The 19,831-nt window shown below is 45.3% G+C and overlaps 1 protein-coding gene across 1 annotated transcript in view; it reads left to right on the top strand.

Moving 5' to 3' along the window:
• The first annotated feature begins 7,740 nt into the window (after nucleotides 1–7,740).
• GABRA3 (gamma-aminobutyric acid type A receptor subunit alpha3) overlaps nucleotides 7,741–19,831 on the top strand; it is a 66,588-nt gene continuing 54,497 nt past the window's right edge. The window contains exons 1-3 of the mRNA XM_066581000.1: nucleotides 7,741–7,829; nucleotides 11,581–11,702; nucleotides 19,173–19,240. Coding sequence (XP_066437097.1) covers nucleotides 7,741–7,829; nucleotides 11,581–11,702; nucleotides 19,173–19,240 — 279 coding nt within the window. The remainder of the gene's footprint in view (nucleotides 7,830–11,580; nucleotides 11,703–19,172; nucleotides 19,241–19,831) is intronic.

The following is a 19,831-nucleotide window of genomic DNA, read 5'->3' on the forward strand; positions in this document are numbered from 1 at the left end:
AGGCCTGCATATGAAACGCAAGGAAATAGAGCATGCTACGGTTTATTTTTCCCGTATTTCATACGTATGTCCGCTTGCAGCTCCAACGCAGGTGTGAATGGAAGAATGAAAGTCTATAGACATTCATTGCCTCCATTCACTGCGTGTTACACATGGGAAAAACGCATGCATAATATGCGGTGACAATACGCCTGTGTGAAAGTTTTAAAAAATATCCTTACATGTCACGGAAAAAAGAAATAGAGCAAAAATAATTTTGGTAGCTAAAGAAAAGAAATAGGATAGTAAAATTTAACATTAATTATTAACATTTTGAGGAACACTTTGTTTTCCTACACCTAGCCAAGATTGCAAAGGCTCATAGGTGTCAGAATGATAGATAGCCCCACAAATGACCCCATTTTAAAAACTACACCCCTTAATGTATTCACTGAGGGGGGTCAGGAGTATTTTGACCCTACAGTTTCTTTTCAGGAATTAATGCAATTTAGAGGAGAAAAAATAAAATTTAATATTTTTGCACGTCATTTTAAAGTCTATAATGCACATGAAAATGAGGATTTGCACCCCAAAATGGATCCTCCCCCGTTTGTCCTGTGTTCAGAACCATACCCATTGTGGCCCTAATATTATGTCTGTATGTACAACGGGGCCCAAACCAAAAGGAGCAACCGGTGGCTTTCAGAACAGACATTTTGCTTGAAGGTGGTTTAGGCCCCATTGCCCACTTGTAGAGCCATTGAGTAACCAAAATGACAGAGAATCCCCACAAATGACCCCATTTTGAAAACTAGACCCCTTATCGAATTCATCTAGGGGTGTACTGTGTATTTTGACCCCACTGTTTTTGAATGAATCGAAGCAAAGCAGAAGAAAAAAAAATCACGATTTTCGTTTTTTTGGCAATTGTGTCATTTTAAAAACAGTTTTTTTGCACAGCACACATATGAATGAAGACTTTCACCCCAAAATGGATCCCCCCGTTTATCCCGTGTTCAAAAACATACCCATAGTGGCCCTAATCTTCATCCTGGAGCACAACAGGGCCCAAATTGAATGGTGCATCAAACTTTAACTGTCTTTTAACTTTTCTGTGATCGCCATTATCCATTGGATAATGGTGATCACAAGACTGGGGACCGCGCACCGCAGCCCGCGGTTACTGCTCCAGGCTCTCGGACACCTTTAGTGGCCAGGAGATTTTACATTTCCCCAGGCCCTCTCCAGCTTCTGCACTTGCTTCCGCCATTTTGGCGACAGGCGCATGTGACAAAGCTGAGGAAAGGTCAACGGACAAGGATCCCATCGGGGGACATTGCCTTAGGTAAGTAATTTCACCTCCCTTCACGGTTCGGATCTGTGATGGGAGGTGAAACTTTAGCTTTTTTTTACTTTTACATGATCGCCATTCAAGTAGAAAACGTCAATCACGTGACAGAGAACCGAGTACTGCGCCCCCCCCCCGTAAGATCTCCAGGTTCTCAGCTACATTTAGTAGCCAGATGCGGGGAGATTTTAAAATTACCACGGCAATCTGCGGCTTTTGCGCATGCGTCCGCCAGTTTGGCAACAGGCGCGTGCGTAAAAGCCAGGGTAAGGTCCGCGGATAAATCCGGGGGTCTTAGGTACCTCATTTCATCTCCCCTCACGGATATGATCTATGAGGGGAGACGAAACAAACGTGTTTGCTTTTTTTTTTACACTTTTTTAAACTTTTACATGATCGCTGTTATCCATTGGAAAACAGCGATCATGTGACCGGGAACCGCAGCATTACATCATACTTCAGGAGCGATCAAAGCATCGCAAGTTGTTGTCCACTCTGGGGACTAAAAAAAAGGGTAAAAATAAGATCAATAAAGTTTTACGAATGATAAAAAAAAGTAGTAAAACTTTAAATCACCCCCTTTTGCCATATTTATAATAAAAGACTCTAAATCATAAAAGAAAAATACGTATTTGGTATTGCCGCGTCCATAAAAGTCTGATCTATCAAATTTACGTATTATTTTTCCCGTGCGATGAACATCGTCAGAAAAACAAAATAACGCAGAAATGCACTTTTTAGGTTACACTGTCGCAAAGAAAAAATGCAACAAAAAGCGATCAAAAAGCGGTATGTATTCCAAAATACATAATAACGCAACCTATAGAACATCCCACAAAAATGAGCCTTCACACAACTATGTTGACGGAAAAATAAAAAAGTTATTGTGGGCAGAAGAAAAATAAAAGTAGAGCAGCAAGAAAAACTACATAAGTTTGGTATCGTAGTAATCATACTGACCCATGGAATAAAGTTATGATGTCATTTTTGTTGCAGTTTATGTACCGTAGAAACAAGACAAGACGTTTTTTTTTAATTATTATTTTACTCTATTTATTGGGGGGGGGGAATTTTTTCATTTAAATATATGTAATTTTCAATAGGGCTTGGTTAAAAAATTTTGCATTGTCTTCTGCCACTTCTACATATAACTATATATATAAACAGCAATCTAAAGGTGCATTTATGCCATAAAGATCATTTTGCATAAACTACTATTTGGTACTAATGCCTATTAATAGCAAGTAGTAGTGTATGGGCCGCCGGAAGCTGTATTCAGGGAACAGACCACCCACTGTTCCCTGATTACATTCCCTTTGTTCTGCCGCGGGGCTGACAGCTGAGAACAGCTGAGACAATGCATTCAGCTGTCATCAGCGCTCCCCAGGCAGAGCACAGCGTGCGGTCCTGCTTATCAGCTGTTTCTGCCGAATGATGGATTTCATGCAGAAGTGAAATTCATCGTTCGGAAGAACAGTGAAATATGGCTTTTGAGCTAATTTTGATTGATAATCGTTGTGTCTAAATGGGCCTTAAGTCTCAATAGGAGATCTGTTAGTGAAGCTGGCCTAAAGCTTGGTTGTCCTCTGCCGGCTCCCCTCTTGCACCTTCCTATCAGCTTTTTGATAATCACAATATAGTCTATCTTTGTTATGGTTATTAACCAGCTGATAAAAAGTGCAGGAGAGATAAGGGCTGAATACTAAAGGCCCATTTAGCTGGGACGGCTGCCGGGCAGACGATGTCCAACAGTGGTCCCCGCACATCTGTAAGGATGTGTAAGGACTGGCAGTTCGCGGTTCCGTCGTGTCCTCACCGCCGGTCCTGTCACACGTGCGGCTGCTGTGTGGTGCAGGGGGGTCCCGGTCCTCGTTACCTCCCCTGGCCGCCGAGCTCCTCCTCGCCGCCGGGTTGCTAGGGATGCGGTGGGTGTTGCCCCGCATTGCGTCCTCGGTATCATAGCAACCAGGCTTGTGTCTCCTTTCCTGCCTCCTGCAGGGCTGGGGGTGGGTTCCCCAGTGCTGCTGGGTGCACTCAGCTGCTGTCAGACTCCCCGCCCCAATCAGCTGCTGGGGCAGGAGCTCTGACAGCATTTAAACCTGCTTGTGTCTGCAGACCAGTGCCAGTGTTAGTTTGGTTCTCCTGCTACACCAGTGTACTTTGTGTTTTTGACTCCTGATATTGACTCTCTGCTTTTGACCTGACGTTGCCTTTGCCTGACCCTCTTGTACTGCGTGCCCTCTCGTTGCTGACCCGGATTGTCTGACTCTCCTTGCTGTTGTTTGTTCCAGTGTCTGTCCGTTTGTTAGTCCCAGTGTCCCCCTTCCTTAGTGAGTTTAGGGACCGTCGCCCAGTTGTCGCCCAGGGGGGCAAGTAGGTAGGGGCAGGGGTTGCGGGTATTTTCAGGGACTTCCAGTTTCCCGGACCCCGAGTCCTGACAGTATCGCTGGCTCACAGCAGGGAGACAAGAAGGAGATTTCTTTCCTTGCTCTCCCCCACCCCTCTCCATTGCCTTAACATAGCAGCCATTCAGTACTGAACGGCTGTTATTTACACTGAACGTGCAGCAGCACGGGAGCTAGTATGTGCGTGGCCGAGTGTTGGGCATCGTTTGCCCGACACTCGGCACGTGTAAATGGGCCTTTAGCCATGAACCCAACCTCATTGATGGATCGCTTATTGAGACTTAGGGTGTACTCACACAAGTGTATTTTGGCGGTGTATTACCCTCGTAATACGCTGTATGCAGCAACCACGCATGTAACGTGTACTCGCTGTGTATTTTATGCACCCATAGACTATAATGGTGCGTATTAACCATGTAACACACACCAAAATAGGAAATGCTGTGGGTTTTTTCACCGGCAAAATTCCTCTGTGGCCCCAATAAGTAATTGGTCCCTTACTGTGGCCCCAATTGATAATAGTGACTAGAGATGAGCGAGCGTACTCGCTAAGGCAAATTACTCGAGCGAGTATTGCCTTTTGCGAGTACCTGCCCGCTCGTCTCAAAAGATTTGGGTGCCGGCGGAGAGAGCGGTGAGTTGTGGGAGTGAGCAGGTGTGAGCGGGGGGAAGAGAGAGAGAGTTCCCCCCCCCCCCCGTTCCTCCCTGCCCCCCCCCCCCCCCCCCCCGCAGCACCCGAATCTTTTGAGACGAGCGGGCAGGTACTCGCAAAAGGCAATAGTCGCTCGAGTAATTTGCCTTAGCGAGTACACTCGCTCATCTCTAATAGTGACCCCTCTGTGGTCCCATTTGGTAATAGTGACCATACTGTAATCCTAATTAATAAAGAACTCCTGCTGTGACCCCCAATAAGTATTAGTAGCCCCCAACAAGACCAATGGACAACTGGTGAAAGCAAGAAAACATAGATATGACGCACGTCTGATAGCGAACAACAAAACACTGAGTCAAGGCATAAACCTGACTTTAATTAAAGCCGGGCATAACACGTTTCAGGGTATCCTTTCCTCAGAGAGCGTGGATCGTACACTGTTATAAAATATACCCAAGGAAAGTGCAGTGTGAACAGAAACAGCGGGCACATTAAGAACAGATGCCTGAAGAAAGATAAAGGTAACAAAGCAATGAACATAGGACCATAAAACAAATGTAGTAAAAGTCAATTCCTCTGCAGCGACCCTGCAGAAAGTCATATGAAACCGGAGGGGGAGCATCAAAATAGTATCCTGGTCATAGTAAAGGTATAAAAAGCATTTGTGAATTTATGAAATGAATAGTGGCTTGTAAAAATGAATCTGTAATATAGAATGTAGTAAGAAGTAAAATATATAAGGTAGAAAAGATAGTAACGATACCAATTATATACAGTTTATGGTCCATGAAGAAAAAACCTATAACAAACTCTGTTGTCCTGTCTATACAGACAATCCAGGAGGAAAACGTACTCCTGCTCTGTCAGTGAGGGGTTTAAAATGTAAAAGCTAAATAACATTTAAATTAATAATGAACACATTACTTATCCTCCACTGACTTGCATATAATTAAACTAAAATTAAGTACCTTATACATTCCCTTTAAAGGGATTATTTGACCTTAAAACCTTCTCTGCTGTAGTACGTACTCATTGTGCCTTCTATCTCGGACGGCTTTTGTTGCTTTTTCTGAGTAGTCCCATAACTCTAATTTTAGAGTAAAATTACATTTCCCATAATTCTTCAGCTGTTACTATCACTCTGTATAGACACCATCCTCCTCCACTCCAGCTCTGCCGCTGGCCTCTGCATAGGACACCCCACCCGTCTTTGTACAAACATCCCACTGATCATCGTCCCCCTGTAAGGGTGGAATATTCTACAACAGCATTGGGGAATCTGCCCTTCTGCGGAATATTCCAAATTCTGCACTAACATGCGGATTTTGATGCAGAATTAAATATAGCAGAATCCTGCACCAAGATCCAACATGCAGATTTTGGTGCACAATTGCGGGACTGCATCTTCCACAACATTGCTGCGGAATACGCCGTCCCGTGTGAAAGGTCCCATAGCCTTCTATTCTCTGTATTACAAAGCTGCCAGTCTAAGTGATGTGGTTCAGCCTCTTCTTATTGGCTGATTAGGTCACATAAATAACATCGGTGATGCAAAGTTACCGTGCCAGCAATATCAGCACATACAACGGAGAGCTACTGGTTCATAAATAGTTATTTTTTGTGTTGGGGATAGACCATTGTTAATGGCCCAAAATAAAGATCGGAGTTACTCTGCAGCGTCCCAGTCACTCCCACTCTGAGATTTTTAAAAAAGTGGCTTAGGGCAGATGTCAGGGCCCTCCTCTAGGTCCGGGAATAGGGCCTTACCTTCATCTTGAGTAATGCCTCAGTGGTTGGTGGGCTCCTCTCCTTCCAGGGAGTTGGCTCCACAACCAGCTCAGTCTTCAGCTACTTGGCCATAACTTCGATCATAGGCGTAGAAGGGACAGAAGCTTGGGTCTTATAGTGGAGGCTGAGTCACCCAAAATGCTGAACCATTTATTAACAAACATAACGCAGAAAATCAATATCTTTGCCTTTAAGATTTACGTATTTCTTGAAGGCAATTTACTTGAACAAAGAAAGCAGTAGTTTTCCTCGGGGCACCGAGGTCAGTCCTTGGGACAGTGACTTACTAGCTGGCTCGAGGCTAGATGAAGTCTGTGAGGCAGTTCCTCCATATCAAGGCAGGCGAATTTGAAGAATCCTCAGTAAAGGCCCTCTTTTAAAAGGAGGCAGATCAGAGCAGCGGAGGAACACAAGGGTAGCCACAGACATCTGTGGGCGAATATCCGTGGATCCCAACGGTTTGGGGATACCCTGGAACTTGCAAATCTTGTTCTGTAGCTTCATGTTACCGGCTGTAGGCCAAACAACTAAGGCTGTGCCAGAGAGCCTGTTTCAGACCCAACTGGCAGCTGTGGTCGCTCTCCAACAAGCTCTGGCATAGACTTCACCTAACATGGCATGCACGCACTTTTTATAGCGCCTGCATCCCATTGAAATCCGCACGCCCCTCATGATCCACTGCAGCCAATAGAATAACAGACATTCTTCTGGATAGGAATACAAACTGAGCAAAAAATGACAGCATAAGAACACTAGAGGTCGTCCTCACACAACAAACAGCAATACTAGTACACCTTGCGCTCGCTACTTCACAAACTTACTTGACATGCCCGTTTGCTGCAATGGGAGTTTATATAACACTATGATGCTTAGTATGACATGCTGTGTCCTTCAGGGGGCGCTTCGTTCTAGGGATGATTTTAGAGGGTTGAAAATGGCATATAAACTGTGACGTTCCGTACTCTCGGCACTGTGCCTCCTGGGAAAGAGAAGGGTTGTGATCATCCGTCACAAAGCACATCACTGAAATGGAGCAAGTTTTTAACAGAAAGCATATTAGGAAAAGTTGCATTATAATACTGTATTTTTTAATATACGGATAACCCCCCTTAATAATAAATGTCCTTTTTTTTTTTTTAGACGCATAACAGGTGAGACAGCAAATTGTGGTAACAAGTTGTTATGAAATGTAAAAACATCGAATTTTCATTAAATAGTGATAATACCATACCTTTTAGCAGGCGTGGAGGGAGGGGCATTTACATCTTAGTATGGTCTAAATTGTGTTGTATTCACTGAAAAGGTTACAAGTTAGAGCTGATGCACATGGTCACAGGTCTGCCATAAAGGTAAATAGGGCCTCTACTGTACCTCTGTAGGATTTCAATTTCATAGGAATGACATGTTATACTCTGACTGTATGGCAAACTCCATGCATTGCAATATAGGCTTCATGTGTTCATGACCCATTATAGCAGATATGTATTTCATGTGTGGTAATAAAGTATTTTGATACTGAAGAATTAGCATTTTTTTTCTGTTCTCCAGGTCTAACAGATAGCCCCCTCATGGCGCGGGGGCAGGAAGAGACATCTTTACTATCACTGGTTGCTCTAGGATTCCTGCTGCAGATGTGCCTACTGCCCCCAGGAAGAGGGTAAGACAAACTATTTAGGGTACAAGCTTCTTTGACTGCAAGCAAGGTCTGCTAAGTGCAGTGAGGTGTGCAATTCCTCAATGTGACCGTGCAAATAAATGTATGACTAATGTTACAGAAACAAGGTATTCTTGTATCTTGTCGCCACCGGAAGTGTGGTTGGTGACAAGATACAGGCTGCTTGACAGGCCGGTCATGCCCCCCTCTCAGGTCCTGGCACTCACTAACAGCGCCTTCCGGTGCTCCAGCGGCTTTCCTGGGGCGGACTCCCTGCAGTGGGCTGCGGCCCTGGACAGTGAGGGGTGTCTGGTTTCCTCCAGGCATAATGCTTAGAATTGAGGCCAAAAATGTCAATCTTGGTTTCATCAGACCAGAGAGTTTTGTTTTTCATAGTCTGAGAGTCCTTTATGTGTTTTTGGGGAAACTCTAGACAGCCTTTCATGTGTCTTTTACATGGGGAGAGGTTTCCCACTCTGCCATAAAGCCCAGATTAGCAGAGCACTGCAGTGATGGTGGACCTTCTGAAAGTTTCTCCCATCTGCACACAGGATCTTTGGAGCTCAGCCAAAGTGACTATTGGGCTCTTGGTGACTTTTCTTAGTAAGGGCTTTCTCCCCCAATTACCTAGTTTAGTGGGTCGGCCAGTCTCTAGCAAGATTCCTGGTTGTTCCAAACTTATTTCATTTAAGTATTATGGAGGGCAGTGTGCTCTTGAGAACTAATAGTTACATGTTTAAATATTATTATCCCCAACTGGGATTCAAACTTAACTGTCCAGTATGGCCGGCAGATAAACTACTACTAAGCTATAACATAACCTAGTAAAAGATGCTTTATCATAACCTGCATGAGATGTCGTATATACTGTAGGATTACAGGTACAAACACTGCCATCTGATTACCATAACATGAATTGCAGACAGACCAAGAACCCTGTTTGTGATATGAGATGCTGGAATTCTCTCAGTGCAGCAAGTTAAAGAGGTTTTCTAGGCAGCGCCACCTGTCAGTGCCGGGATACACCAGGGTCAGAGGGGAAACCACTGCTCCGACTCCAGTGTAGTGGCCGGCACAGATGGCTGCTGCTGTCTGCAAAACCCCTTCAAGTATTTGGGCATGCTAGATGACATGCTAACACTTGCTCTATTTATTACCCAACAAAGTAATAATTCTCTTTTTGTGACTCTCCCCACTCCCCACCCCCACAAAGTAATATTGCCATCTTGTTCTCACTTTTGTATTCACATGAAGTAATGGTGCCCTCTTTTGTGGCCCTTTTATATGCACATAATTTAAGTCCCCCTTACTGTCCCTTTTGTACCCCTAGTGCCCCTTATGTTCCTTCATGATGTAATAGTGCCCCCTTTCTGTCCCCTGCAAAGTAATAATTCTCTCTTATTGTTCCTTTTCTTATCGCATGACTTTCTCTGCCTCTTCGTGGCTGCACTGTAAATATTTTACTTCCTTCCTATGAGAGTAGTGCAGCTGCCACGTTGTGTGATATCTTAGATTGTCTACTTCTGTCTGCTCTATCCTGGTATCTCAGAGTAGGAGGAGCCAAAGCAGATGGTAAACCAGAGTAGAGCAGACCGAAGATGACAGTTGAAGATATCACACAGTCTGGCAGCTGCATGGCGTGCAGAGTAAGGAGGGATATGACTGATTTAAAGATTTACAGTGCAGCCATTGTTAGTGTGTAGATGGGGGCATGGTGGACCACCTAGCTTAGGGACCCAGTCAAAAATGTGACCCCTGAGAGCCCTAAGGACGATGTACTATGGCATACATAGAATAAATAGATACAATGAAATGCAGCACAGTCCCATACAATTAAATAGAGCTGTATTGCAGTTCCATATACAGAGGGTGTCTGGGAGATTCTCTGTGCATGGACTGCAAAACAGCGCTCATTTTGCCCTACAAATGCTGATACAAAATACTGATCAAGATACGGAATGTCCATATTAAAGTGGGCTAATAGGCACTGAAAACAGAAGTGATTCTGACATGTAAGTAATCCTAAAATGGTTTTATTATTTAATTGTATTATTATACCAACTTGTAGAAAAAAAATTTGTAAAAGTAATTAATATGGGGTACTGTTGTATCTTGTCTCCACTACAAGAATAGCTTGACAAGTAGGTGACGCCCCTAGGTGCTGATTGGCTGCTTGAGGTTCTCACTGTACCCGATAGTGTTGCATCCACGCTGCTGACACGACCAGAGCTGTGTCTGCCCTACCATCTGACGTGACTGTGAGCCCGCTGCAGTGCGCCTCTCTCTCTCTGTACGTTCTTCAAACGCTGCTGTCGAGCCACTGCCCACTGCAGTGAGGGAAGACATCTGCGGCTGTGAGCCGTGTGCTGCTGGCGCTGCTTGCGCGGCCGCAGTGAGTGTCCTTTGAGCTGGGGTGGCAGCGTCTGGAGCTGGCTGATCAGCGCTCCGTGCTCCGGCGGTACAGTCCTCGGCAACCCTGACAGCTCAGTGCACGGCACCGCTGGGGTGGATCTGTCTGCTCATGGCGAAGTGTTGACTGTCCCAGCATCCTACCTCCCTCTGTGAGTGGGGTCACTGAAGTCCCCATGCGCCCCCCATGGCTGTATGGATGTGTGCCGCAGCATTACAATTCCAGGGAGAACTCCCATGGCTCCGGGGATAGGTCTGCTCACACTGAAGTGCTCACTGTTCCAGCTGGTATTAGTGTATCTTGATGCCACCAGGAAGTCCTGGTCGAGTCAAGATTGACAGGGGGCTGATGCCCCCTGTCAGTGATTGGCTGCTTATGTATTTAAACTGTAGGTCCTGCAAGCCCACTAACCATGAATCCGGGATGGCAGGTGGGACGTTGCCGAGAGGAGGCGGTGGCCGGCAGTCCTGGCGTTGGAGCAGCACATGCGTGGCCAGCGGCAAGTTTGGCACCGGTGAGCTGGGGAGCAGCCGGTAAGGAACACAGAGCCTGCGGCAGGGCAGCTGCTCGGCCGCAGGAGTCTGCCTCTGGCCGCCCGTGCCACTGGCAGAACAGATGCGTAGGCAGCGGGAACATGCCGGTGAGCGGCCGAGCGCCCGTCAGGGAGCAGAGGGCCTGCGACAGCTACCGCTACTCAGCTCTGAGGCGCCGTCCGCCGGGGACGGGCGCTCCGCTCACAGTGATTGCTGCAGTGTCTGCATTGAGGACTGGCTGTCTTAGGCTGACGATTACTTCCCATCTTAGGCGTACAGTATTACATGTGAATATTGGCAGCTTAGACCGGTAACATTGAAGTCATCGTCAACCTAAGGCAGTAGGGCAGCCAGTCATCAATGCAACAACCTTCGTCTCTTGGCCCTATCGGGAGCTGGGGGTGTGACAAGGGTGTTCTCCCTGTCAAACCTCTAGCTTCCAGGTGGCGTCAAGATACACTACTACCGTTCCAGCCGTCCTACCCCCGTTATGCATCTGGTCAGTGTGCTCCCCCTGCGCTGTCCGTGCATGTATCGATGTCAGCATCAGCATTACTGTCCCTGGAGGACTCCCATGCCTGTTTCTAGAGGTCTGCTATGTGGTCTGCGCTCCCCTGTCAGTTGCTTTCCCGCTAACATAACAATCCACTCAATCTGCAATGAGGGGCCTGCTAGGGGCGTTACCCGCAGCCAAACCCCTCGCTTTCGGTGGAAACAAGATACAACAGTACCTTAATATAGTACCATATCATTACAAAGCTCTATGGTGAAGCTCTGATTGTCATTCTTAGTTTTCTTTTTTTTTGTACAGATTGTCACCTAAACATGCTCCTGAAGTTGTCGATGATAGCAAGGACAATACCACCTTATTCACCAGGATCCTGGACAGACTTCTTGATGGATATGATAACCGGTTAAGGCCAGGACTAGGGGGTGAGTACATTGTTGATTACTGATCGTAGATCTAAATTATGAAAATGCAATCTGAAAAATAAGTTGACACAAAGTTTGGTGATAATATTCAGCAGTCCAGCTCAAATCAGTCGACTCAACATATGCAGAAGATTTTTTATTTTTTTTCGCTTGGTATGAAGTTTTCTTCCTACAGTTGTACTAAAAAGTATAAGTGGCCTTGTACTTTGCAATACAGTTTGGAATAGGTTTGTCTTATTGTAGTCTATGACCATGTTACATGTATACGTTTGGAGATTTTTCAGGAACATCCACTAAATTGTCATCAAATATAGGGTGTAAAGCTAGCCTTAAGGGCTCAGTCAGACGGGCGTTTTTTCCCACGATTTGCGGATCGCATGACGGATGCGCATCCGCAAATCGCGTGACCGGTGTGCGCAAGTCGCCCGCAAATTGCCCGAAAATCTGCTCCTAGCCGCGTTTCATTAGAAACGGGCCGGAGCTGTCCAGCGCATTGCATTCAATGGAGACGGCAATACAGCCGTCTCCATTGAAAGCAATGCGCTGCAGGCGAGCCCGGGATGAATTGTCGGTAAGGGCTTAAATATATAAGCCCTTACCTGCAATGCATCCTAAAATGTGTAAAAATTAAAAAAAATTGTAGACTCACCTTCTGCCTGCAGCCGGAGCTCCGTGCGGCCGTCCTGCAGTGGGTGTGAAGGGGGTGTGAGTCAGACCTGCCCTCTGATTGGCTCAGCGCTGAGCCAATCAGAGGCATGCCTCACTCACACCCATTCATGAATTCATGAATGGATGTGAGTCAGACCTGCCCCTGATTGGCTCAGCGCTGAGAGGCAGCAGTCACTCACCCATTCATGAATGCATGAATGGGTGTGTGAGTGTTTTTAGCCTCTGATTGGTCAGGGCTTTGACCAATCAGAGGCAGATCATTCAGCAGGCGGGGATTTTAAAGCCCCGCCGGCTGAATAGTGCCGAGAAGCAGTTCAGGAGAACTGACAGCGGCCGCGGCTGGACTCTGGCTGCAGCGGAAAGGTGAGTAAACAATTTTTTTTTATTTTAACACATTTTAGGATGAATTGCCGGGAAGGGTTTATATATTTAACCCCTTCCCGACAATTCACCCCGCGCACGCCGGCAGCCCATTGCTTTCAATGGAGCGGCTGTATTGCCGCTCCATTGAATTCAATGGGCAAACATCGTTCTTCTCTGCCACAGCTGTTACAGCTGTGGCAGAGAAGAATGATTTGTCTTCTATATGTTCTCAATGGGGTCGGCGCTGCTGCCGCCGGCCACCTTGAGCGCGTATACAGAAGAGAACAGGAATCGCAGATAGGTGCGATCTGCGATTTTTTGTTCTATAATTTATCGGACGAGCGCATAAAAAGCGCTCATGTGTCCGATACCATTGCAAAGCAATGGTTTTAAAAAATCGCCGGACGCATGCGCATGCGCAAATCGCGGCTAAAAACGCCCGTCTGACTAAGGCCTAAAGGGGTTGTCCCCAGTTAAGGAAACCTCTTTTCACCTGGTTCACCATGCATTAAAATAAAAAATTAGCAGTTACTCACCTCTTCCCGCTCTCCTATTCGTCCTCCACTGCCGGCTTCGATCTCCGCTGTCTGTTTATAATATTACAAGATATAGACCTTAAATAACCAGCGGGGTTGTTGATCCAAGTCCTGGAGTCAGGTAGGAATTTTCAAACGTTGATCCAGGGATTATTCTGGCTGCCATTATACATCTGGGAAGGAATTTCTTCCACCTAAAGGACTAATTGGCTTCTGTCTCAGTGGTTTTTTTTTTGCCTTCCTCTGGATCAACAAGTTGGGGTGGAAACAGGCTGAACTAGATGGACATTGTCTGTCTCCCTTCAGCCTAACATATTATGTTACTATGTAACGTTTCTTAAACCTGCTGTAGCAACCAATGACAACACTCAGCAATGATCGCTGAGTACTGTCATTGGCTACTGCAGTTTGTGTGTAGATGGGCTCAGCATGTAAACTGACATTGCAGGGAGACCAGAGCCGGCGTCAGAGAACGAATGGTGGGGCAGGGTGAGGTGAGAAATTGCTGCTTTTTTATTTTAATGCATCGGTAACTGTGGGGACAAGGGGTTTCTTTAAGTTGGACAACCCCATTAAAGGGAATTTGGCACAAATAAATAAATTTACATAATATACTTTCTTATTTATTTTTTCCCCTACATTGTGGAGTCTGGATCTGGACATCTGAGGATAAGACCCCACAGTGTGGCATCCAGACCGCAAGTGTTACAGTAGAGAAAAGCACTGAACAGTATGTTGGCATAGTTTGTAAATTGTTTGGGTATTAGTGTATCTTCACGCCACCAGGAAGTCCTGGTGGAGTCAAAATTGACAGGGGGTTGATGCCCCCTGTACCTAATTGGCTGCTGTGCTGCAGGTCCTGAAATGGTCACGAAGGATGAACTGCAGCAAGTGTCTTTCCCGGGGCGCCGGTAGAAGGGCAGCTCGGAGCTGCAAGTGGCTTTCCCGGTGGTGCTAGGAGGGCAGCGCGGGAGACACCAGAAGTGCATTTACATTTCCCCTGCAGCGTGATTTGCCGGCGGCTGTGGGGCACAAGTGTGCACGCTGCGGGCCGCGCTCTGCATCCTTCATGCCCGAAGTTCTCAGCATCGGCAGCTTTCGTCGGGGAAGCGGCCATCAGGGACCACAGAGGCCGTGGCCATCACGCAGGTTAGAGCCACCTTTCCAGGACAAAGCCATGCAGAACTCAGCACACAGACCACGGCCGTGTTAATCCTACACATCCAACGGGGGACGGCTAGTCCGCTTACACTGCTGGCTGCAGCCGACTGTGCATTGCTTTGTCCCAGAGCTTCAGGCTTCGCCTGAAGGACATTTCTCTTCTTAGTCCGACATTATTATAAGTTAATAGTGCCAGGTTACAGCAGAAAACGTGGCAGTATTTACAGATAATAATGTCAGACTAAGAAAAGTTTCCTTTAGCCGAAGCCCGCAGCGCTGGGACAATGCAATGCACAGTGTGCTGCTAAGACCTTACACCCTTGGCCCTATCGGGAGCTAGGGGTGTGAGAGGGGCGTTCCTCCTGTGAAACCCCTAGCTTCCGGTGGCGTCATGATACAATAATACCAATTGTTTGTTATCGGCTGTGCAGTTTTGCAGGTAAAGCTGTTGTTTAGCTACAAAATTGTACACTTGATTGATCAATTTTTATGGCGAAGAGTATTTCAACACAGTTCTCAGCTGTACTGTGACCGTACCACTCTGTGTCCCTAATCTAAGGGGTTTAGCTAAAGACTCAAGGACCTTGGAGCAAAAATTCAATTTGGGGCCCCTGTGCGCAACGTCTTTTCATAGCTGCTAGCGACATTCTTTCATTTTCCACTGCACTGCTGAATCTCTCAGGCTGCTTAAATGAGGTAAATTTTAATGAAAATCCACATGGTTGCTGCAGATTTCCGACACAGATTTTCATCTGTTAGAGACAAGGATCTGCCTGTGGATTTAGCAGAGTCAGGACTCATTCACACGGGTGTCTGGTCCCCGCGTGTTACGCTCGTGTATTTCCCGTGTGTAACACGCAGTGAATGGAGGCAATGAATGTCTATGGACTTTCATTCTTCCATTCACTCCTGCGTTGGAGCTGCGAGGGGACATCCATATAGAATGAGGGACGAATCGCAGCTTGCTCTATTTCTCTGCATTTCGTACGGAGCCCTTGAAGGGCTGCCCCCTTGCAATGCCTGCGAGAGGGCATCGTTTAATATGGAGCGCTGCTCTGCACGGAGCGGGGGATTTGAAAAAAAAAAAAAGTCACACTCCGCATGTCTGTGACGTCATAATCCCGGGCAGTGCCTATCAAATCCTGTATGCTTTCTTTGCCGGCAGTGCTGTGAATGAGTCCTCAATGGGGTGAATCTGTGTGCGATTTTTCTGATGCAGACTCTGTGTTCAGTGACGTCTATTCTTCTTCTGTACATGGATTTCAAATCTGCACCATATACACAACATCACGGATTCCCATTAAAAATAATGAGAGCGCCTGCACACCATGATCTGTATCTCCACTGTGCTGGAGATGTGGGAGATAACGAGGTACTCTGTATTGGCCGGCTTCGGAGGTCTGGAGCATTACATCCAAATTTACACATTTCCTATTACCTAAATCTGCGTCGTTGTTTTTGCTGAAATTAAAGTTTTCATAAAATCCTAGTTTCTCAGGTACATTGGGAGCCGAGCTCTGTGTGAGCCAGGAGTATTTGTGTTTATGAGTAGTGTGCTCTCCTCTGCCCACCAACTACTGAATGCCAGCTTTCTCCCTATTGCTGTGCATAAGGAGAAATTTGGCAAACACTGGTTAGCCCGCACCTCATGAATACAGAGAACTCCTAAGTGCATGCACATGATTTAACAAAAGGCAATTGCATGCATTGCAATTCCACAATATATTATATACATATATCAAAAATGGCACTTTTTAAGGCCTCCTTCACACGGGCGACACGGCATCGCTGCGAGAAACTCGCAGCGATATCGCATCACTGCACCGTACGATATCGCTGCGATTTTCTCGCAGCAATACCGCGACGTTGTAGCGCTACAAAGTCGCATGTGAGGCTACAAAATCACGCGTCTTTGTAGCATCTGCTACTGTCAAAGTGGCATCGCATCGCTTGCAAACTGCGTTTTCGTGCGATGCGATACAACAAAGAGGAAGGCTCCATAGAGAAACATGGGCTACAAACCCTTGCATGTCGCGGGCATATCACCGGACCTGCGAGGTTTGTGTGTCGTTTTGTAGCATGCTACAAAACATCTCATGTGTGAAGGAACCCATAGGAAAGCATGGGCTTCTAATATATGCGATTTGTAGCATCGTAGCAATGCTACAAAATCGCGTGACTTTGTCGCCCATGTGAAGGAGGCCTAAAAGGGGAAGGGGATCACAAGTGTATGCTAAGGGACAGCTCTGATAATCAGTATATACACGTTTTATGGAACAGCTGTGTATGCAACTCCCTTTTTTAAAAGAATTCTCTGCAGGTTTTTTTTCACTTTGTTTAGGAAAAAAGAAAAATCGAGATTAAAATTCTCTGAAAGTTGAAATGAATCAAGACTTTATTTTTAGGCTAAATTTCGCAGACCTACATGTAATATGATTACACCCAAGAAAGGCACCCAGGCCCCTCTTTTAGTGACTTTGCTATCACCGCCTCCTCACTGCTTTTACAGTAAAGAAGCCCCTTCTATGTCGGTGTAGAAACCTTTCCTCTAGACATAGAAGATGCCCTCTTGTTACAGTCACAGTCCTGGGTATAAATAGATGATGGGAGAGATCTCTGTATTGTACCCTACATAATTATTAGGTCGCCCCTCAGCCACCATTTTTCCAAGCGAAATAACCCCAATGTTGATAACCTCTCTGGGTATTGTAGTCCGCCCATTCCATTTATTAGTTTAGTCGCCTGTCTTTGTACCTGCTGAAATTCTGACATGTCCTTTTTGAGTAATGGTGCCCAAAAATTGTACACAATATTCAATGTGTTTTCACTGAGGCAGAATAAATCAACTGTTCTCTGAACACATTTTTCATTGTGATGATTCTTGTCTCATTATCAAAATCAACATTCATTCAATACTCAATTAAAATCAAAAAGACTGACAGACGCATACAAAAATAAACAATGAAGGTACCTTCAAGGCTGGTGATGCTGTTACATTGTTTGTTTTTTTCTGGTCGAGGGGGAGCTGGGTTAGGTTGTGTCTATTAGGAAACATTGGAGATACAAACCAAGCTTAGAGCAAAGTTATTTAACTTATTCCCCTCACTAGATTAGTAACTTTTTGATTTTTGGAGATGAATTCTCTTTTTGTTATCTTTAAGCAGTATTTAGAAAACTCTTTTGGAGTAGAAAGTTTAGATTCCTGATGAGGCTGCGTCACTGTAGCGGAAATGCGTTGGACCCTTGTGAGCACTCTTTATGCCTATTAGATTGATTAGAATACAGTGGAATAATCTTATATATCCTGACATCTAAATAGTACATAGCAAAAATTTCACCTACTGTAGGATTTCCTAGAGCAGTGCAGTACGAATTTCTCCAGGATAGATCATTGTTCTGGTCCTCCACCTCCTGGGAACCATCTTTTTTACCTGGTTGATAGTTTTGGAATGTCGCCTACTCTTTTAGGTGACAAATTTTTCCAAAACTAGTCTATACTGCATTGTCTCGATAAACTGTCCTTGCACCGGTTTGGTGAAAGTGAATTTGTGTGCGCCTGTCAGTTGTTTTTTTTTTTTTTTTTTTTTTTAATTTTATTTTAATTGAGTATTTAATAAAGGTTGATTTTAATAAATAGACAAGAATCATCATAGTGAAAAACAATATTCCGCGTGTGGTCTGACCAGTGATTTGTAAAGAGGAGGAACAATGTTCCTCTCATGTGCCCCTACACCTCTTTTGCTGCACCCCATGATCTTATTTGCCTTGGCAGCAGCTGCCTGACACTGGTTGCTCCAGTTAACTTTACAATTAACTGAAATGCCCAAGTCCTTTTCCATGTCAGTTTTGCCCAGTGTTTTCCAATTTAGTGTGTAGTTACACCCATCTGTGCCAATTTTACACACTGGGGCAGATTTACTAATACTGTCTGATAGACAGTCGTTTAAAATGCAAGAGGAATTCTTCAATTCTCTACCGCAGCTGTCATACATGTCAGCTGCGGTAGAGGATTCTGCTGCTGGCAATTGATTTCAGGTAAAAGTGGTTTAAAAAAACAAAAAAAAATGGATACTCACCTCCCTTCAGCTACTGGGGCACAGCTGCGTTTTCTCCTCGCTGTCCCCGACTCTAGTGCTGATCTATCAGCAGGCGGGGATTTTAAATTCATTTGGGGAGAGCTGCCTGTGATTGGTTGAGCACCTCAGCAGGTGGGGATTTTAAATCCCCGCCTGCTGATAGATCAGCACCACAGTGCAGGGGACAGCAGGTGAAGATGCAGCTGTGCCCCAGCAGCTGAAGGGAGGTTAGTATCTATTTTTTTTGTTTTTTTAAACCACTTCTACTTGATTTTCAGGGAAGGGCTTATATTTAAAGGCCTTCCCTGAAATCAATTGCTGGCAGCAGAATCCTCTACCGCAGCTGACATGTGTGACAGCTGCGGTAGAGAATTGAAGAATTCCTCTGCTGCATCTGTCATAGATGTGGCAGATGTAGCAGCAGGGAATTCTTTTAACTAGCGGGGATGAAGGAAACATCTGCTGCATGCGGCAGATGTGTTCTTTATCCCTGCGGGGGACACAGCAGCGGTGGACAGGTAAGTTTATTTATTTACACTAAAATTTCTTTTTTAGGGAAGAGCTTATATGTAAAGTCACCCTTAATGCTTTGTTCGATAAAAAGATAAGGAATAATTTTTCATAATTATAAATGTCTCTTATCTTTTGTCTGTTGTTGCTTTTAGATTCCGTGACAGAAGTTAAAACAGAAATTTATGTCACCAGTTTTGGCCCGGTTTCTGACACAGATATGGTAAGTGATCCACAGGAACATTTTTCATAGTAGCCAATATTTGTGGCACGATGTTTGCCAAAATCTATTTTTTTTTTCAGAATATTCCCTGTATATTGTCCTCACTATAAGGAATTTACAGTTAAGACAGTGTTATTATTTATTTTAAAGCACCATTAATTCCAGGGCACTCTACAGATGAAAACAGTGGTTGCAGTACATTAGAATCATAGAATTGTAGAGTTGGAAGAGACATCCAGGCAGAGGCGTAACCTAAAGCTCCTGGGCCCCAATGCCAAATCTGTAATGGGGCCCCCAACTATAATGCTTTATTCATAGTACTGGGCTCCCTATATGGAGAAGAAAGGCCTTATGGCCCCTAAAGGCTCCTGAGCCCGGGTGCAACCGCATCCCCTATAGTTATGCCAGTGCCTCCAAAGTCATCGGGTCTACATATGAGAGAAGAGGAACAATATACACGAACATTACTTACAAATTGGTACATAGGGAAAGAGGACCCTGTCCAAAAAGGCTTACTACCTACAAGGAAAGCGGGAAGGATACAGTAGGTGAAGCTAGAGGCTGCTTCTTTAGAGATGACGGCAGGGCTAC

Source organism: Eleutherodactylus coqui, chromosome 10 (assembly GCF_035609145.1).
Source record: "Eleutherodactylus coqui strain aEleCoq1 chromosome 10, aEleCoq1.hap1, whole genome shotgun sequence".
In the NCBI taxonomy this organism is placed as follows: Eukaryota; Metazoa; Chordata; class Amphibia; order Anura; family Eleutherodactylidae; genus Eleutherodactylus; species Eleutherodactylus coqui.